Consider the following 26152-nt stretch of genomic DNA (forward strand, 5'->3'; position numbering starts at 1 on the left):
GGGGTCTGGGACTGCGCCCACTATCAGGAGGGAAAATATTCTTTCTGCCTGCTGTAAGCACTGGACCCCAAAGTGGGTGTCTTCCGCCCACCCTTTTTTTTTTTTTTTTTTTGCTAGAATCTTAAGCAGGCTCCGCACCCAGCGTGGAGCCCGACACAGGGCTTGATCTCATCCTGAGATCATGACCTGAGCCGAAATCAAGTCTGGCGCTCAACCCACTGAGCCACTCAGGCACCCCCGGCCTCTTCTGCGTTTACGGCCAAAGGAAAAGTCGAAGTGTCTCTGATCCATCCAGTCCTCCCCCCCCCCCCGCCACCCCGGCGCATTACAGGGTCAAAAGTCCAAGACACAAGCAGCCTGGGCTGGGTGAGGGGCCCAGCAGCTGCTCCACACTTGTGTTCCTCCCTCCTGAGATGGTCCGGCTCACAGGCCCCATCCAGACACTCTTGTTCAGTTTATTTGAATTCGTGACAGTGACAGTGATTCTGACCAAGATGCCTTATGGAGAAGTACCCCACCCTCTCTGAAGGAAGATTCAGGCTCTGCCATCTGCCTTACTTCTGATATTAACACACAGCTGGTTTAGGGAATGTCTCAACCCCGCAGGATCAAGGGAAAGAAACGGCAGGAGCCCCGGGGCTGGGCCTCAGGGTTGGCAGGCACTGGGGAAAGCTGCCCACCACTTGGTAGACCACTAGGTTCTCTGTTTTCCCCTCCCTTTCCTTTTCGAATCCCACAATTTCCTGTTGGGGAAAGGCTGTAATTAGCTCAGTTCAGGCACCAGATCCCAGACAGAGGCACAGCTGCTGGGAGAACTCTAGGAAAACATGGGAACCAATATTTTTCCAATTAGAAGGGCTGTGGCATAAACCTTTTCTAGGAGTCATATTGCAACCAGATTTCTCCAGTCAGCTGCCAGGGGGAGAAGGTAGAGCTGGGCTCCCTGCTGCCGCCCCACCCTCGTTACTACCCCGGGGCGGGGCGGGGGGGGGGGTGGGCAGTCAGCGGCTCTGTAGTAGCCCAGCAGCCCCGACAGGATGGTTCTGGATTCTGGGGAGGCTGAGCTGCCGCTTACCGAGTTCCACCCCTAATAAAGTCCCCAACTTCCTGCTTCGGTGTCCTGGGAGATGGGGAGAGGGGTAAATGGGTGAAGGACGGAGCAAACTGAGACAGCAGATGACTCGGGATGGGAGGAGGGAGCAGGATGCCAGGATAGCTAGCTGATGTTCCCCCCTTTCAGCGATTTACAGGAGATGCACCCCAGCTTGGTCATGAAGTTGGTTTGCTTCCACTGTGCGATGCAGTCCTCAGAGGTTTTAAAGTCAGCCTGCACAAAATAAAGAGAAGCCGTGAATGTGGCGGTGAGAGCAGCTCGAGGACAGCCCTTCCCCAAGGTCTCATGTGCCTCTCTTCCCTCCCGGCAAGCCAGCTCATCCGAGGCATCTAGTTTAGGAAAACAGTCACGAGTAAGTGCAAAGAACTATGTACCAAGACATCCGCTGGAGCGTACGAATAGTGAAAACCTGAGAACAACTTCAACGTTTAAAAGGCTATATAATTTTGTTACATTACAGTAATTATGATTCAACACTATGCAGTCAGATCCCCCCTCTCGGTATTTAAGAAGACGGGCACGTTTTTCTGGCATCAAGTTAAATAAAAAAAATAAACATATGGTGGGACTCAAACTGTAAATACATTACCTCCTTGCATTGAAAAAGTCCACAAAGAAAGAATCACTAAAGCTATTTCCCAGGAACTCTAGGTGGCAGGACTATGGGTATTTTGTTTTCTTCGTGTTCCCTATACTTTGGACATTTCTATATTGGGAATTTATTTTATAGCGGGAAAAATAAGTGATTCAAAAAAGCAGCCTGGGAAAGTAGGAAAGAAGGGAGTGGGTAAAACCTGCCCACCACATGCAGGATGACTATGCCCCCCAGACACACTCTGGCTGAGCAACGAAATGCGGGATTAACTAGGGAAGGTCACATGTGTCCCGTTAGCTCCATGAGGAGAGTGAACGGTTGCTGCTTTGTTCCTGATGCAGCCCGAGCACCTAGAATGGTGGCTGACATGCGTATCAGGGGCTCAGTACCTGCTGAAGGGAGGAATGCATTCAGGGGCCATGGGGACGGGCTGTGTGTGAGTCCACGCCCCAGAGGGCAGACGGAGAATGAGTGCTCTAAGACCAGAGCAGGTTGGTGGTGGGAGAGGGGGTCCTGGCTCCATGGCTTCTGGTGACCCTGTGTGGCCTTGGCAGGTGTCCTGCCAGATAAAATAGGGACAATCCTCCGATCGCGGACTGAAGATCAGAAGAGGAAATGTCTGAGTCCCTCACACAGTGCCTCAAATAGTCTGTCCGTGCTCAGTATGTGCGAGGGCTCCCATGTTCTGCAGGCACCTCCTCTGGAAAGGTGTGGACTAAGGAAGAGAGGGGCTTAGAGAGGCAGGAAGGCCTGGGGAGGGAGGGAGGGGGTGGGTGGGGGGGTGGGAGGGGGAGGGCAGTGGTGGACCCAGTAACACAGCAGTCTGGGGACCCAGTCCAGGCAGCCCAGGCAAGAGAGGGGACGGGGCATGGCCAGCTACTTACCTGCAACTTCTCAAAGACTTTCTTCTTGGGCTTGAGCTCTTCATCTGGTTGGCCCTTCTCATAGCCCTTCACGAACACTCGCTCACCGGGAGCAGAGCCTGCAGGAGGGTCCAGAGGCTCAACCTTGCGGTCTACCCCCTCTCTGAGAAGACACACAGGACGAGGAAAGAGTGAGGCTGTGGCCTGCCTGCAGCTGCCGTGGAAGCCAAGGCATCAGGACCTTTACGGAGGGGCCCTCAGTGCTGCACCATGTTTCTGGATGTTACCAGGGTTGGGTTGACTACGGCTACCCTGAAACCCTCTGTCGGGAGAGATACCAAACCCTGGGCTTTCAGGGGAGGAAGTAGGACATAACAGAGACAGCAAGGCCCGAACGGCCAGTGAGAATTAGGTTTGACTCCTGGCTCCATCTCCTACTGGTAGAGAGACTCGGGCATGTGCATACTGCTCGGAGCCTTCAATTTCTGTCTTAATAAAACTACCTTTAGGTAAAGCGCTTCCTTCACAGTACTTGCCCAACAACTAATTTCTTCATGTACCATCTTTTGGACAGTGTCCTTAGGGTTTCCACCCGGCTCGTGGCAGGGCATCCCGTGGGCCGATCCCCCTGCCCCGGCCCCGCCCCCAGTTCTCACTCACGTAGAAGCGCACAGAAGCATGCCTTGGGACTCGACGCCTCTCATCTTCTGGGGTTTCAGATTGCACAGCACCACCACCAGCCGGTCCTGCAGCTCCTCCTTGGGCACAAACTGTACCAGGCCGCTCACCACAGTCCGTGGCTCGGCCTCCCCCACATCAACCTTCTCCACATACAGGCTGTCTGCGTCGGGGTGCTGCCGGCAAGAGAGGTTAGTACCACAAAGCAACGGATCACGGACGGGGCCCGGCGAGCCCTCGGACTGCCGGAGCGGGCATCCTACTCCCCAGCATAGGCTCCTAGGGGGCCCTCTGGAGCAAACTCTTTCCAGGCCCCAGACAGCAGACAGAATGGGCCGGGAGGGTACATTTTACTGTCCGCCAAGAGGCAGGCTGTCAGTAAAAGGCAGGGCAAGGAGTCTCCCCCAGAGGTCAAGAGGCCCGGACGGGTCTGGGTGGCTATCATTATGGCCACGCGCTGCACCAGCCCGGAGGTCGGGGGGAGGGCAGGGCTGGCCTCGTCATGTCGAAGAGCACCAGCAGCTAACCTCAAAGTTGTTTCGTAGTCGGGTCTATGCAGTGAAAAACAATGCCGGGAGAGAAAAAAAGTCCACAACAATGGTCCCAGGTCACTGGTTACATAACCTTCCGTCTCTGGGAAAAAGGAAGTCCCTCTCGCTTCCCCATTTTCAGGGGTGGGTGGGTAGGATGGGACAGGGCGACACAGTGGCTGATCCGAGATAAGGCCTGCAGCTAAGTCCAGCTGAGCTGGTAGAGACCAGAGGAATCTATGGGACCGGATTTAACTGATGAGCAGGCTCCCTCTGACTAATATCCTCCCCCCCCCCCCCGAGTTCCCGGCTGTCTGGTGGCGTAAGGTTCAGAGGCAGCGAAGGGAAAAGCCTGACACCTGGGATTAGGCACCTGCGTTCTGACTTGCAATATGACCTCAGGGATGTTACTTCCCATCCCAGGCCAGGTTTCCTCCAGATGGAAACAGACAAACGTGACCCCTATCTGCCTCTCTGGGATGTGGTGAAAAACGAGTACCTTGTCCACACTAATGACTTTGCCCACACGGATATCCAGCCGGGACGGGATGACCTCCTCTGGTTCTGAATTCTTGGCAGGGCCTTTGGCAAATGGCTCTGTGAATGAGAAGAACCCCAGGGGATCAGAACTCTCCTCCTTCGCCATGATAGGTCAACTGCTGACACCACCCACTGGGGACACTAGCAGGGTATCGTGCGGAATCCCCAGAATCTACCCCTTTAGTTATATCTTCTTTTTTCTTTTTAAAGTCATCTTTACGCCTAATATGGGACTCAAACTCATGACCCTGAGCTCAAGAGTTGTAGGCTCTACCGAATGAGCCAGCCACGTGCCCCTAGTTATATCTTCTTTAAAACAGGAGCAGCAACCTTTGAGAAGTGACATGCCAGATTTTCATCTATTCTCTCCCTCAGTTATTAGCTGGTGGGGAGGGAATGGGGGGGGGACAACAGTAGTAGCTTTGCTATGTTTAGCTGTTTCTATTCGTGCTCTCCACATACATTTATTGAGTCGGGGAAGGTCACACAAAACCATCCATATTAATATCTCAGCGTCATGGATAAGTGGATGGCCAACTAAGAGCCAGTCAGAAGCATATGGAAAGGAATTAGGCGAAGCTCAAGACGAGCTTCGCTAAGGAGCTGTGCAGGCTCTGCCTGAGTAGCTGTGTTACCCTCATGGTCTAACCCAACTGCTCTCTTAATTGAAAGATTTAGTCAAGGATCACAGTGCATGTCTCACACCAGTAGGCTTGGGACAACAGGATGTAATCACAGTATCGCCTAAACCTAAATCAAGATGACGCAAGTTCCATTCCAGGAGTTGACGGGGTAGGATATTCTTGCACTTCAGATCCCCTGGCTTCTCGGGCTCTCGATTTAAGACAGAGCCTTTTCTGAAGCCCACCGACAGGCTCTCTGTCCTGACGATGTCATGCAGCCCATGGCCCTGCTCCTCCCTGGCTGGCCTTACTCTGCTTGGAGGGCTCTGGGTAGGCAGCGCTGGTCAATTTCTTCAGTGCAGGAGTATTAAACTTTTCCCGGATAGGATCCAGCAACTTGTTCAGGGCGACCTCAACAGAATTCTTCAGGTCTCCAGGGTGTACAACCTGTGGAAGTGTACAAAGGCCCGGTGAAAGGAGGCACCGGAGTGGGGCACGGCACGTCTGAGTCTACTAAAGATAACGTGTGTGTAAAGTGTAGGCTGTTGATCCTCAGAACAGCCCTGTCAAGCTGACAAAGCCAAGAGGGGGACATAGGTTCAGAAAGATTATTTTTCTTGTCTGAGATTTAGGTCTTTTGACTCTGAATTCCATACTAACTTGAGGGATTTTATCTTATTAAGATTTACTTATTTATTTGAGAGAGAGAGAGTGCACGCAGGGGTGGGGGGCAGAGGGAGAAGGAGAGAGGGAATCTTAAGCAGGCTCCATGCCCAGCGTGGAGCCCAATGTGGGGCTCCATCTTATGACCCTGAGATCATGACCTGAGCTGCAATAACTTGAGGGATTTTAGAGGCTGAAGTTTTTTTTTTGAGGCTGAATGTTTTTATTAATCAAATTCTTCTAGTCCCTCCATTCATGCTTCGAGTAGTGGCATGAACCAGGGTCCATTTACAGGCAGAGAAACACTCACAGAGGCAACCTGAGGAGACAGCCTGGCGGGGAGCTGAGTGAGCGAGAAGAAAGAGCGAGGGCATTGGAGTTAGACAGACCGGGGTTAGAGTCCCAGCTAGCTGTGTGACCCGGACCAGGCACCTAACCCCTCTAAGTTTGGGATGCTTTACTTAAGAACTGGAGACAATGCCTATACTTCAGAGTCAGAATGAGGATTCAATCACATAATGTGGGTGAATATGGTGAGTGAGGCTAGTACGTGGCAGGAGCTCAGCAATTCAATTTCTCTTCCTGTGTCCTGTGACTAGTACTTTCACATCCCAAATCTGGCCCCTGCAAGGCTCTGCTAGATGTTCTGAGGGGTTATCTCTTAGCTGTGAATACCTGTAATACAACAACGCCTCCATTTTTGTTTCTGATATTCTTTGATCATCTCCTTAGGAATGTTTAATTTTCAATAATAGAAAAGCTTTAGACCTGCTCTGTCCAGCACGGTAGCTGCTAGCCCCGTGTGGCCACTTAAGTGTAAAGTGCGGTCCGGTTCCTCAGTTGCACGGCATGCACGGAGGGGCTGACCGCACGCGGCCGGCAGCAGCCGCGCGACACAGCACGTCCGGAACGTGCCCGCAGTCACAGAACGTGCCCTTGGCTAGTGCTGCTCCAGGCTCTTCTTCAGACGCGTTTCTTCTATCCTTCTCGTTATTCCAACCTTGGCTGTTCACGGGGCTGAGGAGTGCTGTGTGGGTCCCGTGGCCTGCCTCAGACTGCAGATAGAGGGGTTCAGAGCGACGGCTGCGAAACGTCCAAAAAACGGGCCTTACGGGCCGCAGAGCTCAGAGGTCATGGAGACTTTTCCACTATGTGATGTTCAAACCCTCACACCAGGTTGCCTGCAGTGGACTTCTGGCCTCTGCCTGAACACCTCAGCGATGGGGGCGAAAGGTCAAGTGAGGCAGCCCGGCCCGCTGCCATCCAACCAAGGTCACTGTGCGGCTCTCCCTGATGTTGAACCTGAACACGCCCCACTGCGGGCCCCACCCGCGCACACCTGGCTTAGCCCTCTGGGGCCACAGGAAGAAATCCAACCCCTCCCCCGCGAGAGTCTGTCAGGTATCTGAGGAGGACTGAACGCAGGCCTGATTCCCAGCCAAACATCCCCAGTTCTTTCAACTGTGCTTCTGTGACATGGGCTTGGGTCTGTTCCTTATCAGAGCCCCCTTCCCCTCCCCATCAACACAACCCAGACTGTCCAATAAACCTCATAAAATTTGAGTCCAGGGCTGAATGAACAAGCCCAAATGTACTCACAACAGTGGAGAAATGAATGGACTATCGGCTCCCTGGTTCCAGACTCCACATTTCTGATGCCTTACATAGCAAGACTTCATGAACATTCTGACAGCCCAATCACACTGCTGATTTAACCCAAAGTCAGAGTCAATCAAAAGCCCCCATTTCCTTCCCCATACCCACCACTACCACATCTTCACTTTATGACCTGGCCCTGCCTAGCTCGCCCACAATGCTCCGCCTCACCTTTTAGACTCATGTCAGACCAAACCACTTGCGATTCCATACTGTGCTATTTCATCTGCCCATGTCTGTGCACAATTTATTCCCTCTGTTTGGATGTCGTCCCCTCTGCAAAGCTTTGCCAGCCAGCCAGGTAATGACTTCCTCCTCTATGATCTCTGGACCATGTATACATCATCATCATATAGCCACACAACAATGATACTTGTTTACACGTCTGCCTCTCCTTCCGGACCACGAGCTTCATGAGGATTTAATCCTCTGTAATGCCAGCCCCTACCATGGTGCCTAACTCACAGGCACCTAGTAATTCTTTTCTTAAGCTGTCTGTTGAGATCAGCAGGATCCTCTATGCTGTCCTTTCTGAGGTGTTTCTTTTTTGAACCTTGACTTTGCCCCTCTCCCTGAAATGCTTCATCTTGCTGGGTTTGGTTCTTCATTCCAGGTTAAATCCTTTGCAGGGTGATTAGGACACAAATACTTCAGCTGCCATTTGCTTGCCTAACCCGTGAACCACCTGAACCCTCATTAAGCCATTACCCACAATACATGGCCCTGGAGATCATCAAGCAGAAACTTCTGGCTAGGCCAAGAAGGAGAGGTCTGTCAGAAGGAATTCGGTGGGGATTACTCCTCCTTTGGGATTACCTCATCAGCAAAGTCCTTTTCCAGGTCCAAGTAAGCGGTATAGGTTTTGTTTCCACCCCATTTCTCATCTCGAAGGATCACAAACTCTGTAAGACAAAAGGATCCATGCCAACAAAGTCATTGATAATGGCAGAGTCAGCATTCCTAGCTCAAATGGTACGGATGTTTGTAGTGTCTGTTATATATTTTATTTATTTATTTTTAAAGATTTTATTTATTTATTTGACAGACAGACACAGCGAGAGAGGGAACACAAGCAGGGGGAGTGGGAGAGGGAGAAGCAGGCTTCCCGCAGAGCGGGGAGCCCGATGCGGGGCTTGATCCCAGGACCCTGGGATGATGACCTGAGCCGAAGGCAGACGCTTAATGACTGAGCCACCCAGCGCCCCTCTGTTATATTTTAAACTTTATTATATGGCATTTATCTTAAATCAGATGAGCTAGAAACCCAGCTGGCATCCACACTCAAGGGGAAGGATCGTGCCTTACATTTCTTTCTTATTGCTCTAATTTGGCATGCCTGTGCCCACCCTCATTTCTACAACACCCGCCCACCCTGACACCCCACTTAGAACCCAACCTGGTGACAATCTCATGGGCAATGAAATGACATCCCAAGTGCAAGTGTACCCCGGTATATGAGAAGTCAGAGCACAGAATCAGGGAAGCCCATCTCTAAAGGAAGACTTCTGACCAACCACAAGAATGATCCTAGTACTAGTTTTGCTCCTTCCGCCTGGCCTCTGAGAAGCAATCGAGTATCTTACCGGACTTGAGGGGAAAGAGGACATGCTTGATGAAAGACAGAACTCCATTGTTCTCCACATTCCCTGGCTCACAGAAGGCCTTCTTTAGTTTTTTCTTCACGTCCTCCTTCCGGTCAAGGAGATCAATCTTGGACTCCTATAAGCCATGGAGGAGAAGGGACCTCTTATGGTGGGAAATGAGATATGCTCAACTAATCTGTGTATTTTAATTTTTAACAGAGGTTTAAACATTAACAAATTTAACAAAAGCAGAATTAATCAGAGTCAAGAACCACTCACAATATTGCCACCTGACAAAAACCACAATTTCAATTTTCCTGTGTTCTTCCCAGGCCTATAACACACAGAATCGTTACAAACTTGTAGAGTTTGAGAACAAATGTCTACCCTTTGCTTTTTCACTTGAGACTATATGGTAAGTATCTCTGAGGGGCTATCTAGTCTTTGCCTCTAATTTGTATGCTGTATCACATTCCCAATTATTAGTGACAACATAATTTCTGAACTGTTAGATTGTTCTAATTTTCACAAACTATATACGATATTACAATGAATATCTTTGCAGAGGTTTTTATTGTTTTTGTTTCTGCCTTCTCTAGGATTATTTGCCTAAGCTACCCAAAACTGCCAGGCCCAAAACTATTTTCTGAAAAGGGCATACTCGTTATCACTGCCCAGAACAGTGTGTGAGCGGCTTGCTACGTGGCAACCCCCCCAGATCAGGTACCGCCTAGTATCTAGAGCCATTTTCCCTTTTTAGGTAATAGGAACTGTTTCTTATTTTGGAGTGAGTAAGCTCATGGTTCTTTGGGTTCAGTGGTTACCAAATTCTGGTCTGTGTATGCCTATGTATGAGTCATCTGGGGTGCCTTTAAAAAATGTAAATTACCAGGAGATGAATCAAAATCTCTTGAGGTTGGGCCAGGTATTTGCATTTTTAAAAAGCTCTCTGAGTGATTCTGATGCAGTCATGTTCAGAAATGGCTGTAACACTGATTTCCAGGGCTAAGATACGGTGAAGTCACTAAATAGGGTGAGTGATATGATATTCTGTCAGAGAAATAACTGATACCTGGAGCATTTTAACACAGAGAAAAACAAATATTTTATATATTCCTTTAAAAATAATAACAGTTTCCATGTGTATATTTACTGGTCTCTGATCAAAGACTGAAAAGTCAGATTTAAAGAACTAGATGAACACCCAAATGTGACTTCAATCAGAATCACCTAGTGGAATTTGAAAGAAAATACAGATTCCTCACAGACCTGTACCCCTGAAACAAACAATACATTATATGTTAATAAAAAAAAAAAAAAGAAAGAAAGAAAATACAGATTCCTGATGTTCCCAGAACCACTTTATCGGAATCTCTAAGAACAGAGTCGAATCAATGCTTTTTTTTTCTCTCTCTTTTTTTAATTCCCTAGGTGGTTCTGAAGCTCAGCTGTGTTTGGGAACCCAGAACTCAACCTTTCACATCTTTGGGTCCCACTACATCCTCCATTCCGTACCCTTAGTGATCAAAAGTGCACTTTTCCTAAGCAGGATTTTTAACTGTTAAAAGATACTGTATTTATCACATTAGTTATATCAAACATCACCCTGAGAATCAAGATGCTATATGGTGAAATGCAACCCTAGCCTCATTAACCTCATGAACAAGGCTGAATCTTATCACAGTTCTATGAATGAAGAAATTACTTTTGCTAGTGTGTTTTATCAGCCACAGTAAAATTGTTAAGATTATGACTGGATCCCATCAGGACTGCTTCTGGGTCCTTTAATACTCAAGAACCACTGAAATTAATTGGATGACTTCAGAGTCCTTGGAACTCAAATCTACAAGAATTCTAGTTAGCGAGGGGATTCTTCTTTTGAGTCCTCAATCTCTTCATCTCTTGCTGAAGATTTCTAAACTCAAGTCAGAGCTGGAAAACGTACCTCTTCTGAGGAGCTCATTTTACTGCCAGTTAATCCTGGAACCATAGGATTCATCAGATGGACCCGTTTTGAGTAGCCAAGTGCAGGGAGGTACTGAGGGGTTAGAAAGAAACACACAAAGCACGTGTTAGTATAAACTGCTCCTCAGTGCCCCAATCTCATCTAACTTGGCCAGCAACGTAACAGTTTGATATAGTTCTTCCAATCTCTTTTACTGAATATACAACCTTTCTTTCTTTCTTTTTTTGAAGTTTTTATTTAAACTTTAGTTAACATACACTGTAATATTAGTTGCAGGTGTAGAATTTAGTGATTCTACACTTCCATACATCACCCAGTGCTCATGACAACAAGCACACTCCTTAATCCCCATCCCCTACTTCCCCCGTCCCCCACCCACCTCCCCTGGGGTAACCATCAGTTTGTTCTTTACAGTTAAGAGTCTGTTTCTTGGTTTGCCTCTCTCTCTTTTTTTCCCCCTTTGTTCATTTGTTTTGTTTCTTAGATTCCACATGAGTGAAATCATATGGTATTTGTCTTTCTCTGACTGACTTCTTTCTTTCTTTCTTTCTTTTTTTTAAAGATTTTATTTATTTGACAGAGAGAGAGAGCACATGCAGGGGGAGTGGCAGGCAGAAGGAGAGGGAGAAGCAGGCTCCCATACCATACCATACCATACCATATGATTTCATTCATATGTGGAATTTAAGAAACAAAACAAACTAGCAAAGGGAAAAAAAAGGAAAGAGAGAAAACCAAGAAACAGGACTCAACTACAGAGAATAAACTGATGGTTACCAGAGGGGAGGAGGGTGAGGGGATGGGGGAAATAGGGGGTAAGGATTAAGCAGTGCGCTTGCGTGATGAGCACTGAGTATTGTACAGAACTGGTGAACCAGTATATTGCACACCTGAAACTAATATAACACTGTATGTTAACTATACTGGAAATAAAATTAAAAACTTAATAAAAAATACATCCAAAAAATTTATTTAATAAATTTTAAATAAATTTAAAGTATTTAAAGAATACTATATAATATTCCATTGTAAGGAGTTATCATAACACATATCATAACATAATAATCCCTTGCCATTGGATGTGAGTTTATTTCTAGATTTTTTTTTAGAGATTTTATTTTTAAGTAATCTCTATACCCAATGTGGGGCTTGAACACACAACCCTGAGATCAAGAGTCGCATGCTCTACCGACTGAACTAGTGAGGCGTCCCTGTATCTAGATTTTACCTTTAAATGGATAATGTGATAAATACTTTCATATGTAACTGAAGTTGCACTTTTAAAATTATTTCCTTAGCACCAATTTGTATAATTATCAGGGAAAACTACCCTCCCGGAAATTTACATTTCCACTAAGTGTTTTCTCCATACCCTTGCCAAGATGAGGTTTTGAGAAACTTTCAAAAATAACAACCATTTCTCAATGGCCCTTTCCAACTTACTCAAGTTCTTTCCCCAAAAAGAACTATTAAGGGTTTGCTCTGATTTCCTCCTTTAAACCCTGTTAAGCCTCATCTCAGAGATAAGTGGTTTATGTAAGATCCAGAGCAATATGGACCGAATGCTCTGGGAAAGACCAGTAGCTGACTGGTGGTCCCTTTCCCTAGAAACTGTGTTATTAGGAAAGAAGCAAATCCAACAGGTCTGGGGGCAGCTTTCTGGCTTTTGAGTCAGGTCTGAGGCTAACTGCTGCTTAGTCACTAACTGTGTGATAATAGACAACTTTGTTTCTCGACAGTCAGTTTTCTCGTCTGCAAAACAGGGAGAACAATACCCGCCATACAATATAGTTATGAGTGGTGGGACCGGCATAGTCAATAAACCTTAATTGTATACCTAAGACACAAAAGAAAAAAGATAGGAAAGAGAACACTGACCTTCTCTGCAAAGGTAAAAATCTTTCTCTGATCAACACCTCCAAACTGGGCATCTACTTTCAAATACTCTTCATCCAAGGCCTGTGTGGAAAACAAAAACAAAAACAAAAAAAACACATGAGCATAAACTCCTACTGTATTTCTTCTATATGGATCTGGGAAATCAGAAACTTTTGAAAATCACTACATTTTTTTCAGAAAGTAGAGCCAGGAAGCAAATAAAGCAGCATCCAGCCTCCCTCTTGGCCTCAAGAACAGCATAAACATTAGCTGAGTGCCTGTGGTGGACAGAACTCCATGTGGATGTCTTGGGGGAAAAAGTAAGAGCCTCTGCCTTTGGGAAGCTCACAGTCCATGGGGAAGGGAGGGAAGAAGGAGCAGACACACCAGAGTCAGGTCAAAGGTACCCACTGAATAACGCAGCCTGTGACAAATGTCAAATAATGGCATAAGAGGGCGCCTGGGTGGCTCAGTCAGTTAAGTGTCTGCCTTCCGCTCAGGTCATGATCCCAGGGTCCTGGGATGGAGCCCCGCATTGGGCTCCCTGCTCAGCAGGGAGTTTGCTTATCCCTCTCTTGCACTCTCTCCCTCTGTCAAATAAATAAATAAAATCTTAAAAAAAAAAAAAAAGGCGTAAGAAGAACGTGCTGTGAGAGCTCAGAAACAAAAGACAAGACTAAGCTGATTTTGTCACTTACTACCTGCCAGGCCTAGTACCAGCCCTGAGGATGCAGAGTTGAATTGGACCCAGACTCGGCCTATAAGAAGCCAATTACCCAGCTTTGAAAAGAGAGACATGTAAACAGATAATTTCAGGGCAGTGTTTGAAGGGCTACCTGAGATGTTCATTTAAGGAACAAAGAAAGAAATGCTTCTCTCTAGCTGGTCAGACAGGTGGCACTGAAGGCTTCCTGGAATCAGACTGTGGGCTGACCTTGAAGAATATATAGATGTTTTTCACCATGAAGAGGAAACAGATGTCAGATGGCAAAGAGGTGTGAAATGTTTAGAGAAATTAGTGATTCAGTATGCAAAAGCACAAACTTCAACGGATGTAGGAAGTGGTTAGTGATGGCATCAGAGAAGTAAGGATCCTGACCATCACGCTAGGGTGCCTAGCATCGTCCTGGCCCACTGTAGAAAGATCACACCAGTAAGAGGGCAGGGCACAGAGTAGAGCCCTTTGGACTGGAGACAAAGAAGACAGCGAGGAGGCTGCGTGAGAGGCCAGGTAGGAAACAATGCCGAACCAGGTCAGCAGGGATGTAGAACAAGAACACATTTAAGAGATTTTAAAAGTAGAATTGGTATGATTTCACGTCTAATTGAATGGAGGGAAGAGGAAGAAGGAGGGGAAGAGAAAGGTGAGCAAGCTGGAATAATCTAGAAGAGCACTGTCCACTATAATATTCTGGAATGATGAATATGTTCTATGTCTGTGCTGTTCAGTAGATTAGCCACTAGCTACATGCGGCTTGTGAGCACTTGAAATATAGCCAATGTGACTGAAACCTAAGAATTTTAATTTTAATTATTTTTAATAGCCACACATGACCACGACTAGAGGAGAGGCTACCACAGGGGGCAGGGCAGATCTAGAACATGTCCAGGCTTAACCCGTAGAAAGCTCTTTTGGAGGTGATGAGGTTAGACTTGATATTCTTCTACCAAACATCTTTTTTTTAAGATTTTATTTATTTATTTATTTATTTGAGTGCGAGGAAGAGAGTGCATGCGAACAGGAGGAGGAGCAAAGGTACCCCTCATATCAAACGTTACAGACATACATGAAGAGGGGCGCCTGGGTGGCTCAGTCAGTTAGGTGTCTGATTCTTGGTTTCAGCTCAGGTCATGATCTCGGGGTTGTGAGATGGAGCCCTCGTTGGGCTCCAAGCTCAGTGTGGAGTCTGCTTGAGGATTCTCTCTCCCTCTCCCTACCCTCCCACTTGCATGTGCGCTTGCTTTCTCTCAAATACATAAATAAATAAATAAAAATCTAAAAATATATACATACAAAGAAAAAGTTAAGTCTATACCATTTTTGTCCTATCTTTCTGAGCTAGTTACCAATATTAACAAGTCGGTTTGAATTTTTCTCTTTCTCCTTGCTCATATAAATGCACACACATGAAATATGATGTGCTTCATTTAACAGAAAATAGGATCATGCCTAAAATTTATTTATTTTATTTTGTTTTGTTTTGTAAAGATTTATTTATGGGGCGCCTGGGTGGCTCAGTCATTAAGTGTCTGCCTTCGGCTTAGGTCATGGTCCCAGGTCTTGGGATGGAGCCCCACATCGGGCTCCCTGCTCGGCAGGAAGCCTGCTTCTCCCTCTCCCACTCCCCCTGCTTGTGTTCCCTCTCTCACTGTGTCTCTCTCTGTCAAATAAATAAATAAAATCTTAAAAAAAAAAAAAAAGATTTATTTATTTTATGGGCTGCCTGGGTGGCTCAGTCAGTTAAGTGTGGGCCTTTGGCTCAGGTCATGATCCTAGGGTCCTGGGGAGCCTGCTTCTCCCTCTCCCTCTGCCTGAGGCTTCCCCTGATTGTGCTCTCTCACTCTCTCTGTCAAATAAATAGAATCCTAAAAAATAAATAAAGATTTTAGAGAGAGATGGCATGTGGTGGGGGGAGAGGGAGAGAGAGAATCTCAAGCAGACTCCCCACTGAGCGTGGAGCCTGAGGCAGGGCTTTATCTCACAATCCTGAAATCATGACCTGAATGGAAATCAAGAGCTGGCTGCTTAACTGACTGAGCCACCCAGGTGCCCCGCCTAAAATTTATTTTTACACATCACTCTGAAATTTTCTTCACTTAAGAGATCATAATCAACATAAAGAGGATATGTGACACTGCAAAGCATACTCTGAGAGGACTGGCCTCCGTGTGTTTGGCATATTCTGCAGACATGAAAAAACAAACCCATTTACTATGTATGTGTAAAAAGCCTAGTCATCAGGTCATTTTCAGCCAATAGTCACACCCAGTGTACCTTTGCATAGAAGACTTACAATGTGGTTTGTCAGTATGATCTGTAAATAACTGGTGTGAATTTCCATGTATACCTGTGTAAACAGATTTGTTAACTGAAATGCACTTTGTAAGAAAACATATAAAAATTACCAATCCAGGAAAATAACTCTGTAAATTCCCCAAGCACTTAAAATAAAAAAGTATTCTTTAAGATCTTTCATGTAAAGTTCACCTAAATAAGTAAAACACAGAGATTCTCCAAGAAAGAGAAATAATGGAATAAATTGGAATAAATAGACAAAACCTCCTATCCTCCCCTCAATGATAAATGATACAATAAAGATGAAAAAAATGCATTTCCCTATTAAAAAAAAAAATATATATATATATATATATATAAAATCTGGGGGCACCTGGCTGGCTCAGTCAGTAGAGGGTGAGACTCCTAATCTCAGGGTTGTGAGTTTAAACCCCACACTGGGCATAGAGCTTACTTAAAAAAAGAAAAAAATATACAATCTGCAAATAAACTAATGTATAAATTAAAAAAAAAAGATGTGTGAGATGAGCAGTGTTTTAAAGTGCAGACAGATAGGGGAGGACCTACAGCTGAAGAAGTCAAAGGGAAGGGGAGAGAGACAGGAAGGAAGGCCTACAGCACAGTGAAGGAACAGCAAGTACCTGGGCTTCACTGGGGCTGAGCGACCAGTAGCCAGAACCAGAGCAGAAAAGGTCCTTGGGCAACTCCATCCCTCACAGTACCTGTAATCCGGGGTACAGCAGACCACTCAGCAAAGGGTGCTCCACCTGCTTTACCACCTCAGCCCCAGCTTTCTTGGCATCGTGCTGTGTGACCACGGAGGAGAGTCTGTACACATCTAGTGTGTACTCTCTGAAGAGGAAAGGAAGTGGGGACAGCTGTGAGACTGGGCCAAGGCCTCACTCTGATCCTAAAGCACATTAATTCACTCTCCCAATCTTAAGACATTCCAAAAGACCTCTGCTGCCTGGTAGCTTCTAAAATGTGACTGGTTCTTTGTCTTATACAAAATACCACTTGCTTTTTATGTCTTTCCTTTTTTTTTTTAAGATTTTATTTATTTATTTGAGAGAGAGCGAGAGCATGAGCGGGGATGGGAGGGGAAGAGGGTGAAGCAGGCTAAGAGAGCCCCGCTGAGCAGAGAGCCCAACTTGGGTCTTGATCCTAGGACCCCAGGATCATGACCTGAGCCCAAGGCAGATGCTTAACCAGCCACCCAGGCGCCCCAAAATAAAATCTTAAAAAGAAAAAATAAAATTTTGACAGAAAACAGTTTGCAACCTAAAAACCTATGCCCACCTGAACTACCATTCAAGTGTAAGAGTAAAATATCTGAATATCTTTATCTAAAAAAAGTTATTTTCATGTTTTTATTGGTCATTTATGTATCCTCATCTGTGAAGTATCTATGCAAGTAGCCCATTTTTCTACTTTCTTTTTCTTTTTTGGGGGTTCCTTAGTATTCTGGATAGCAAATCCTTTGTCATTTATATAGCATGGGGATAGAGAATTAACCACTGACACAGAATAGAGAATTCAGAAACAGATCCTCATAACTATGGAAACTTAATTTATGACAGAGCCAGCATTGCAGATCAGCAGAGAAGGGATAAACTTTTTAAGAAAAAGTGGTACAAAGACAATTAGTTATCCATATGGGGAAAAAATGATCCCTCCATTCCAACTAGATTAAAGATTTAACTGTAAAGGCCAAACTATAAAACATTGAAAAGACCGTACATATATAAGACTATCTCACAATCTCAGGGTAATGAAAATTCAATAAAACACACCAAAAGCACAAATCACAAGAAAAGATTGATGAATTCAAGTTAAAATTAAGACCTTCGGTACATCAAAAGTAAAATCAAGTAAAAAGACAAGCCACCAACTGGGAGAAAATACTGAAAACACATAACTGGCAAGGATTAATATCCTATATTCTTTGTCAGAAACTACAGAGTCAAGGGGTACCTGGGCGGCTCAATTGTTAAGCATCTGCCTTCGGCTCAGGTCATGGTCCCAGGGTCCTGGGATCAAGCCCTGCATCGGGCTCCCTGCTTGGCGGGAAGCCAGCTTCTCCTTCTCCCACTCCCCCTGCTTGTGTTCCCTCTCTCACTGTGTCTCTCTCTGTCAAATAAATAAATAAAATCTTAAAATAAATAAATAAATAAATAAAGATTTTATTTTTAGGTAATCTCTACACCCAACATGGGGCTTGAACCTACAACCTCAAGATCAGTAGGCCAAGCCAGCCAGGTGCCCCTCCTCCAGAAGTTTAAAGGCTTTGCTTCATCACCCTCTGTGTTCTTTTGAGAAATGCAAAGCTATTGTGATTCCTGAAATTTTTATGTGACTTCTTTTGTCCCTTTGGAAGTTTGTAGTATATTTCCCCCCTTTTTTTCTGTCCTTAGTGTTGTGAAATTTCAAGATAGTGCACTGTAGCATGGGTTTATTCTCATCCAGCGTGCCAGGCACTTGATGGGCCCTTTCACTCTGGACACTCATTTACCTGTTCTATAAATTATTTCATTGATGATTTCCTTCCCTGACTCTTTGTTCCCTTTTCCATAACACTTATTATTCAAATATTGGACCTCCTGGCCTAGTACTCCAATTTTCTTAGCTTTTTCTTTTTTTTTCCCCACTGTGCTCTGTGAGGCCACTGAAACCATTCAATCCCATATAGTTCAACGAGGTCTCTTGAGGCACTAGTAGTCTTAGTGTTCTACAAATTGTATTTTACAGATTACAAAATGCATTTTTTTGCATTTAAAAAAATATTTAATATCTTCAAAATCTAGATAAGTCTTTTAAACACTGGCACGTTAGAGACTAATCAGCCGTATTTTTAATGACATCTTAGATTAGTTGAAATACAGTATCTTGTTTTTGTTTTTTTTTTTAAGATTTTATCTTTAAGTAACCACTACACCCAACGTGGGGCTCGAACTTACAACCCTGAGATCGAAAGGGGCATGTTCTATTGAGTGAGCCAGCCAGGCACCCCTGAAATAAAAAATCTTCGTATTCCTACTTTCGTTTGATTTCTGGCCACTGAGTATTCTTGACTAATTTGTCAATTGACTGATCTGAAGCATTCAGGATGTTTAAAAAATATTTTACCCCGCATTTTTAGTTGTTTTCAGTAGTAAGGCTGGTCAGAGTACCCAGTGTGCCAGACTGCTGGAAGCAAATGTCCTCATCCACATCTCAAACACTCTTACAGTTTTTCTGTCCATCTCTCTGGGCTGCATTCTGGGTGAATCTCAGTACTATCTCACAAATCTCTAGTTTTCTCTTCAGCTTTGTTCAGTCTAGAGTTGAAGCCTTCTATTGAAGGCTGGTTTGTGGAGTTTTTTGGGTTTTGTTTTAAAGTTTATTTATTTATAATCTCTATACCCAATGTGGGGCTTGAACTCACAACCCTGAAATTAAGAGTCGTGAACTCTTCCAACTGAGCCAGCCTGGTGCCCCTGTGGGGTTTTGTGATTTGATTTGGTTTGGTTTGGTTTAGCTTTAATGACTGATTTTTACATTTTCAAGATTTCTAAATGATTCTTTTTATTTCTTTTTTTTTAAGATTTTATTTATTTATTTGACAGAGAGAGACACAGTGAGAGAGGAACACAAGCAGGGGGAGTGGGAGAGGGAGAAGCAGGTTTCCCGCAGAGCAGGGAGCCTGATGCGGGGCTCGATCCCAGGACCCCGGGATCATGACCTGAGCTGAAGGCAGACGCCTAACGACTGAGCCACCCAGGCGCCCCGATTCTTTTTATTTCTATATATATGTTTCATCTCTGCCTCTCTCTGTTTAATCACTTCCTTTCTAAAAATGGATGCTACTCCTTGGCATGTTAGAACTTATGTCTCTGAGGTAATATCATGGATATAACACTCATAAATGGTGGTCAGCTTGGTTTAATTCTTGGTATGCATACAGTGGAGTCTCCATAGGCCTGAAGCTTGACAAAAGTCCCTAAAGACCCAGGCAGGTGACTAATAGTGCCCCTACTCCTTGGCTCTACTTTCCTTGAGGGGTAGGGATGGGAATGGGAAAAGGGTAAAAGCCCTGCTTTATACTCTGGCTTTAAGCAGTAAGCCTGGTTTGTCCCCACTGTCCGCTTCTTGACTAGAACCCAGCAAACCTGTAACTTCAGACCAACTCACCAATTTGCATTTCAATTCTGTTTTCTTACCACAGAGATGTTTAGCATGTCTTTGAATCTGGCTATGTCCTCTGGTTTTTTAATGTTTTTGTCTATCATTGCTGTTGTCGGGAACAGAGAAGAGTGCATGAAAGCATATACTTAAAAAGCCTTCTTCCTTTGAAGTCACTTTTGTGTATACAAAAAGATCAAGTGACTTTGAAGCAAGGTAGCTTTATTATGTATCCTATCTGCCCAAACCCCAAATTCTGTTCAATTCTGGGAGAAAAAAAACCTTCCCTGAGTCATTCACTGTTATAATCCTAGAACCTAGAACAGAGTCTGACATATAGTAAGAACTCAGTCATTGTTTGCATGACTCACTCCCTCACCTTCTTCAGGTCTCAGTTTAATGTCTTCTTATTATAGAGGTCTTTTTTAGCCACCCTATTTAAATAGAAACCCCCAATCCCCAAGAACTTTCTCTCCTGCCTGCCTGCTATGTAGCACCTATCACCATCTGACACAGTTTGTATATATTACTTTTTCATTTGTTTCCTTTGACTGTATTTCCTTGCTGAAACGTAAGCCCCATTAGGGTGGGGATTTTTGTTTTAGTATATTTTTGTATACTCAGGACCCAGAACAGTGCTTGCCATCTAATAAGTGCTCCATAAATATCTGTAGAACAAACGTAAAAATAAATGAAATTGTAGGGACTCTACTGAAGCCGAGGATTCAAACATCTGTTTACATATAAGAAAGTTATGTGCCTTATTTCAATCTTTTTTTTTTTTTTTTTTTAGATTTTTATTTATTTATTCATGAGAGACAGAGAGAGAGAGAGTGAAGCAGGCTCCCAAGGAGCAGGGAGCCCGATGTGGGGCTCGATCCCAGGACCCTGGGATCATGACCGGAGCCCAAGGCAGACGCTTAACCATCTGAGCCCCCAGGCGCCCTATGTGCCTTATTTCAAACTCTAAATGTCCAACAGTGAGGAATGCTAAAGAAAATTACAATCGGGGTGCCTGGGTGGCTCAGTCAGTTAAGTGTCCAACTCTTGGTATTGGCTCAGGTCATGATCTCAGGGTCCTGGGATCGATCCCGTGTCAGGCTCTGCTCTCAACACAGTCTGCTTGGCCCTCCCTCTCCTTTGCTCCTCCCCCAACTCGCGCGCTCTTTCTCTCAAATAAATAAAATCTTTAAAAGAAAAAAAAAATATGATCAATGAAGTAAAAAGAGAAATGAACTTGTAAGCAAGGGATCTGGGTTCACATCCTAGCTCTTCTACTTACAGAGAGTATGAACTTGAGACAGTTACAGTTGAATCTGTTTCCTTATCTGTGAAATAGGACACACCAATGCTTACCTTAAAAAGCTGTTCTAAGGGTTTAAATGCAAAAGTGACCAGTGGAGTGATACATGGCTTAACTGAGGTTTTAAAAATAAAAAAATGTGGGGACTATGAGGCAGCATGGAGGAATTACTTAGGAAATTACTCAAGTTAAAAAAACTGGGACACAAAATCGTATCTATGTTAATATTAAAAATATGAATAAAATCGATAAAGATATAAAGCAATAAAAATTGTTGGGGAGGGTTGCCTGGGTGGCTCAGTCCGTTGGGCATCTGCCTTTGGTTCAGGTCACCATCCCAGGGTCCTGGGATAGAGGCCCACATCGGGCTCCTTGCTCAGCAGGAAGCCTGCTTCTCCCTCTCCCACTTCCCCTGCTTGTGTTCCCTCTCTCGCTGTCTCTCTCTCTGTCAAATAAATAAATAAAATCTTCAAAAAAAAATTGTTGGAGAGATGAGAAACAAGTGAAATATTTTTCTTTCACCTTTCTTTAATCATTATTTGCTGAGCCTGGAAGGAAAAACGGAAGCTGAATTGTTGATCATCATTCTCCCATATGCTGTGAGCTCTGCAAGGCCAAGGACTTTGTTTTGGTTACATTCACATCTCCAGCAAAATGGACAGCACATAGGCATTAAGTACATTTTTTTTTTTTAAAGATTTTATTTATTTATTTGAGAGAGAGAGAATGAGAGAGAGCGAGTACATGAGAGGGGGGAGGGTTAGAGGGAGAAGCAGGCTCCCTGCGGAGCAGGGAGCCCGATGCGGGACTCGATCCCGGGACTCCAGGATCATGACCTGAGCCGAAGGCAGTCGCTTAACCGACTGAGCCACCCAGGCGCCCGGCATTAAGTACATTTTTGATGGATGACTTAAAAGGACAAAGAGTATAAATTTTTTAATGGCTTCTAATCCAAATTTAAAGAGTGCCTGGACTCAGACCTGTAATTAGGTAGAAGCATAAGAGCCACAAGGAGGGTGGATAATCTAGAACTTACTTGCTAAGCTGGTAATCAGTGCCTTTGACAAACTTGAGCCTTTCCAAGGGTACACCAATGCTCTCCAGCATTGCCTTGATCACATTCTCATAGTAGCTGGTTCGGAGTTCTAGAAGTTCCCATGGAGCTTTCATGTTATCCAGATATGCGTGAAGGTCCGCAAACAGAATCGTTACCTGGACATGAGAGATAAGGGACCAACAAAATTGAATTTTGTCCAAGTACCTCCAAATCCGCCTCTCTGCCCTGCCCTTGTTAAATCTCTCTTTTGGCCACTCCCCAAGGAACTGCTTGGTTTACAAAACATTACTTCTTACCTCACATCCTGCTTTCAGGAAGTCCGCAATCTTAGACATAGGCACGAAGTAAGCCACATGTGGCTTGCCTGTGGTTGCTGTTCCCCAGTAAACTTTAAGTTCTCGCTCCTTGAGTATCTCCTTCAGCTTCTCTTCCCCCAGAACCTCCTGTTGTGGAAGCAGAAGAGCTGGTTTAATGCTGGTGCCCCACCTTGCTCATCCTTTACCCTGTGACAAGGAAAACAAAAGCACATATCACTGGGGGTCGAAGCCCAGAGCAAGCAGGGAGGTCCAACCATACTCTCAGGGCTCAGTGAGAACCAACCTTAGTTGGTGCTGTTGCTAGTACCACTCCAGTGAAATGCCACTGATGTTAGGGAATGGGACATGTCCCTACCTGCATCCTCCCCTCCATCTACTCTAACTCATGTTCCTTCCTTTCAGAACCAACTTCTTGAAATAGTTGTTTCTTCTTCTGGTCTTTATTCCTCATCTCCCATTCCAGTTGAATTCCATACAGCATCACCCCACTAAAAATGCTCTGGCTAAGATCACGGATGACTCCCATTGTTGCTAAATTCAATGAAAAAAAAAATTTTTTTTTTTTAAAGATTTTATTTATTTATTTGACAGAGAGAGACACAGCGAGAGAGGGAACAGAAGCAGGGGGAGTGGGAGAGGGAGAAGCAGGCTTCCCGCGGAGCAGGGAGCCCGATGCGGGGCTCGATCCCAGGACTCTGGGATCATGACCTGAGCTGAAGGCAGACGCTTAACGACTGAGCCACCCAGGCGCCCCTCAATGAAAATTTTTTTAGTCCTCACTCCATCCCTGAAACACTCCCCTCTTTTGGTCTTCCACTTTTCTATTCTCTTAGTTTTCCTCCTACTTCTCTGGCTGTTGGCTCAGATTTCTTTGCAGCTGTTCTTCTTGCTAATCATTAAATATTAGCAATCCTTACAGCCCTATCTCTTCTCTTCTTACTCTACATTTTCCCTAGCTGATCCCTTTTAAGATGCTTCAATTACTACTTATGAGCTAGTAACTATCAAATCTCCTGCTCACATCCATATATGGGACAGTGTACTTGTTATCAACCCAGTTAATTCAAACTCAACATGTTCAAAATTAACCTCGTGCTCTCACCTTCCCGCCTCGCTCCCCATCCATCTTTTTCACTTATAGTTTCACCCCAGTGCAGTAAATGGTACTATCATTCATCAAGTTGCCTAAGTTACCCCAAAGCTCCTAAATCCTCCTCCTTCTCTCTGCCTCCATACCACCATCCTAGTCTAGGCCACTAGGCCACATCAGATCACACCAGGACTACTGTAATAGCCTTCTAACAGGACTCCTGTATCTATTCTTGCTCCCCCTAGTCCATGTTCCAGAAGGCAGCCAGAGAAATCTCTAAAACGCAAAACTTGATTAACTCATTCACCTATTTACTATTTAATGGTTTCCTTTTGCCTGAAGACAATATTACAAAAATCCTAATAGGTCAGTATGCTGCTCATAAAAGAGATTTTAGTGATTCTTCCAAGTGATGGTTTGGGGAGGCAGTTAGAAGCCATGAAAGACAAAAACTGTTTTGCTCGTTTTACTCATCTATCAGCAGGACTTACTAAAATCCTGTTTTAAGGTCGCTGGCGGCTGGATCCTGCACCCTCCAAGCCTGACTATTTGGAACTTGGGAGAGTTCTTGCCACCCAAAGAAAGGTCATATCACTTACCCTTTAAAACCTGAGTGAGTCAATGCCATTAGCTTTGTGTATCCTTTGTCTCCACCCTGCATTATTTTGTGGAAAGAGACTAGGACAAAGAATCTGGCTAAGAGGAAGCATGCAAAAATTACTGGTTAAGATGAAGTTATGAATGGAAAGAACCCAACTGTCCACCAACTGATGAATGGAGAAAAAAATGAATATTTTTCAGCCATAATAAGGAATAAAGTTCTGATGGGTATGACAACATGGATGAACCTTGAAAACACGCTAAGTGAACGAAATGAGACATAAAAAGCCACATATCGCATGATTCCATTCATATGAAATGTCCAGAATAGGCAAATTAAAGACAGCAAGAAGATCAGTGTTTCCCTAGAGCTGCCAGGAGGGGGGAAATGGGCAGTGACTGCCAATGGGTACCGGTTTTATTTTGGTGATGAAAATGTTCTGGAATGAGATAGTGGTGCTAATTATACAATCTTGTGACTATACTAAAACCCACCGAAATGTACTCTTTAAAGGGATGGACTTTTTGGTATGTGAATTGTATCTCAAAAAAAGATAAAAAAAAAAAAAAACAAGCTGTGGCCCAACCAATGTTATCACTGCTCTTAGAATAAACTTCGCTTTTAAAGACAACATGCAAGGCCCTCATGACCTGGTCCCTGCCTATCCCTTCTCAACAAACAAGTAAAATACATAGTATGTCAGATGGTGGTAAGTTCTATGGAGAAACAACAATGAAAAAAGGCTAGAACAAGGGATGAGACAATTCTGGTGACAGGGGGTTTGTTATTTAAATAAAGTAGTCAGGAAAGGCCTTCCCGATAATGTGACAATAGGCCTGAAGGAGGCAAGGAAATGAGCAACATATATTTATTAAGTGTTTGATCTGCACTTTGTTCACTCTACTCCAGCCAAATCAGGCTTCTCTCTGAACCAGTGTTCTTTCTCCCCTCTGGGTCTGGACCTGGCTTCCTTCTACCTAAAATGCCCCCCCAACCCATTCTTCTTGTGATTAACTTCTACTCCTGCAGTTCCTGGAAACAGCAGGAACAGATGTGGAGTGAAGTGGTTTGCATCATCAAGGCGCAGTTTAGAGGTCACTTCCTCAGCCTTCCCTGACACTCCCCCAGCCCTCTCCCCTAAATTCCTTCCAAAGCTCCACGGATAGTACTTTACAGTACTTGTTTCAAACTGTAACTAAGTTTTTGAATTATGGGTCATTCTTAACGTCTGATTCCCTCCAGACAAGCCCTGTGACGGCAGGGCCCTGACGTATCCCCAGTGCCTAGCACCGCGCCTAGCACATAATAGGCTGGGAGGGGTGGGAGTCCTGGATTCAAAGCTGGGCTCAACACAAGGTAACTGCACACAGGAGGTGAGGCCCACTGTCATTTCTGTGCGACCCAGATAATTGCTGCTTGATTGACTGGCCGACCGACCAACCAGCAGCGAGGGCTGTAGTCTCTCTGGGCTGCCTCGGCGCGGAGTCCCCAACCCCACACACTTAGGACCCAGTAGTGAGGCTCAGGGTCACTAGACCTCGAGCCCCCAGTCCCCAACAGCGCATTTCCAACTCTGAGGCCCGACCTGCAGGTTCCGGGTGATAAGGTGCAGCTTCTCTTCAGGGCTCGGAGCATCCCCCATGACTCCGTCGCCCCTATCTCCCGCGCTCAGCCCGGCACCGCGCCGCTTCCTCGGTCGCCGCCGCCGCCGGGTGCCGGGAACTGTCACGAGGGCGCAGGTAGGTTGCATCAGCTGAGCTCGTCGCTCGGCTTCCTCGGCCTGAACCCTTAGCCTAAGAGCGGACAGGAAAGAGTCAGGAGCAACTGAGAGTCGAGCGGGTCGATGAGACGGAAAAGGGGCGGAGCCAGTAGGCAGGCTAGGCGGCACAGAGGGCGGGGTTGCGGCGTCTGCGCGGGG

General features: G+C 45.2%; 1 protein-coding gene across 3 annotated transcripts; it reads right to left on the reverse strand.

Moving 5' to 3' along the window:
• Positions 1-449: 449 nt before the first annotated feature.
• YARS1 (tyrosyl-tRNA synthetase 1) lies at positions 450-25984 on the reverse strand. 3 transcript variants are annotated; one of them, XM_021683663.2, is made up of 13 exons: positions 25820-25984; positions 22523-22669; positions 22206-22381; positions 16428-16557; positions 12690-12770; positions 10791-10883; positions 8846-8981; positions 8079-8164; positions 5255-5390; positions 4280-4377; positions 3233-3426; positions 2594-2735; positions 450-1327 (listed from the first exon to the last, which is right to left on the reverse strand). In XM_021683663.2, the coding sequence occupies exons 1-13, from the start codon at positions 25982-25984 to the stop codon at positions 1217-1219; spliced, it is 1695 nt and encodes a 564-aa protein (XP_021539338.1). In that variant the 3' UTR covers positions 450-1216. The 3 variants fall into 3 exon arrangements, with proteins under 3 accessions (XP_021539338.1, XP_021539339.1, XP_021539340.1); XM_021683664.2 differs by having other exon boundaries at positions 3233-3342; positions 25820-25948; XM_021683665.2 differs by having other exon boundaries at positions 22523-22729; positions 25820-25890.
• Between the last annotated feature and the right edge of the window lie 168 nt (positions 25985-26152).

This window comes from Neomonachus schauinslandi, chromosome 4 (assembly GCF_002201575.2).
Source record: "Neomonachus schauinslandi chromosome 4, ASM220157v2, whole genome shotgun sequence".
NCBI lineage: Eukaryota > Metazoa > Chordata > Mammalia > Carnivora > Phocidae > Neomonachus > Neomonachus schauinslandi.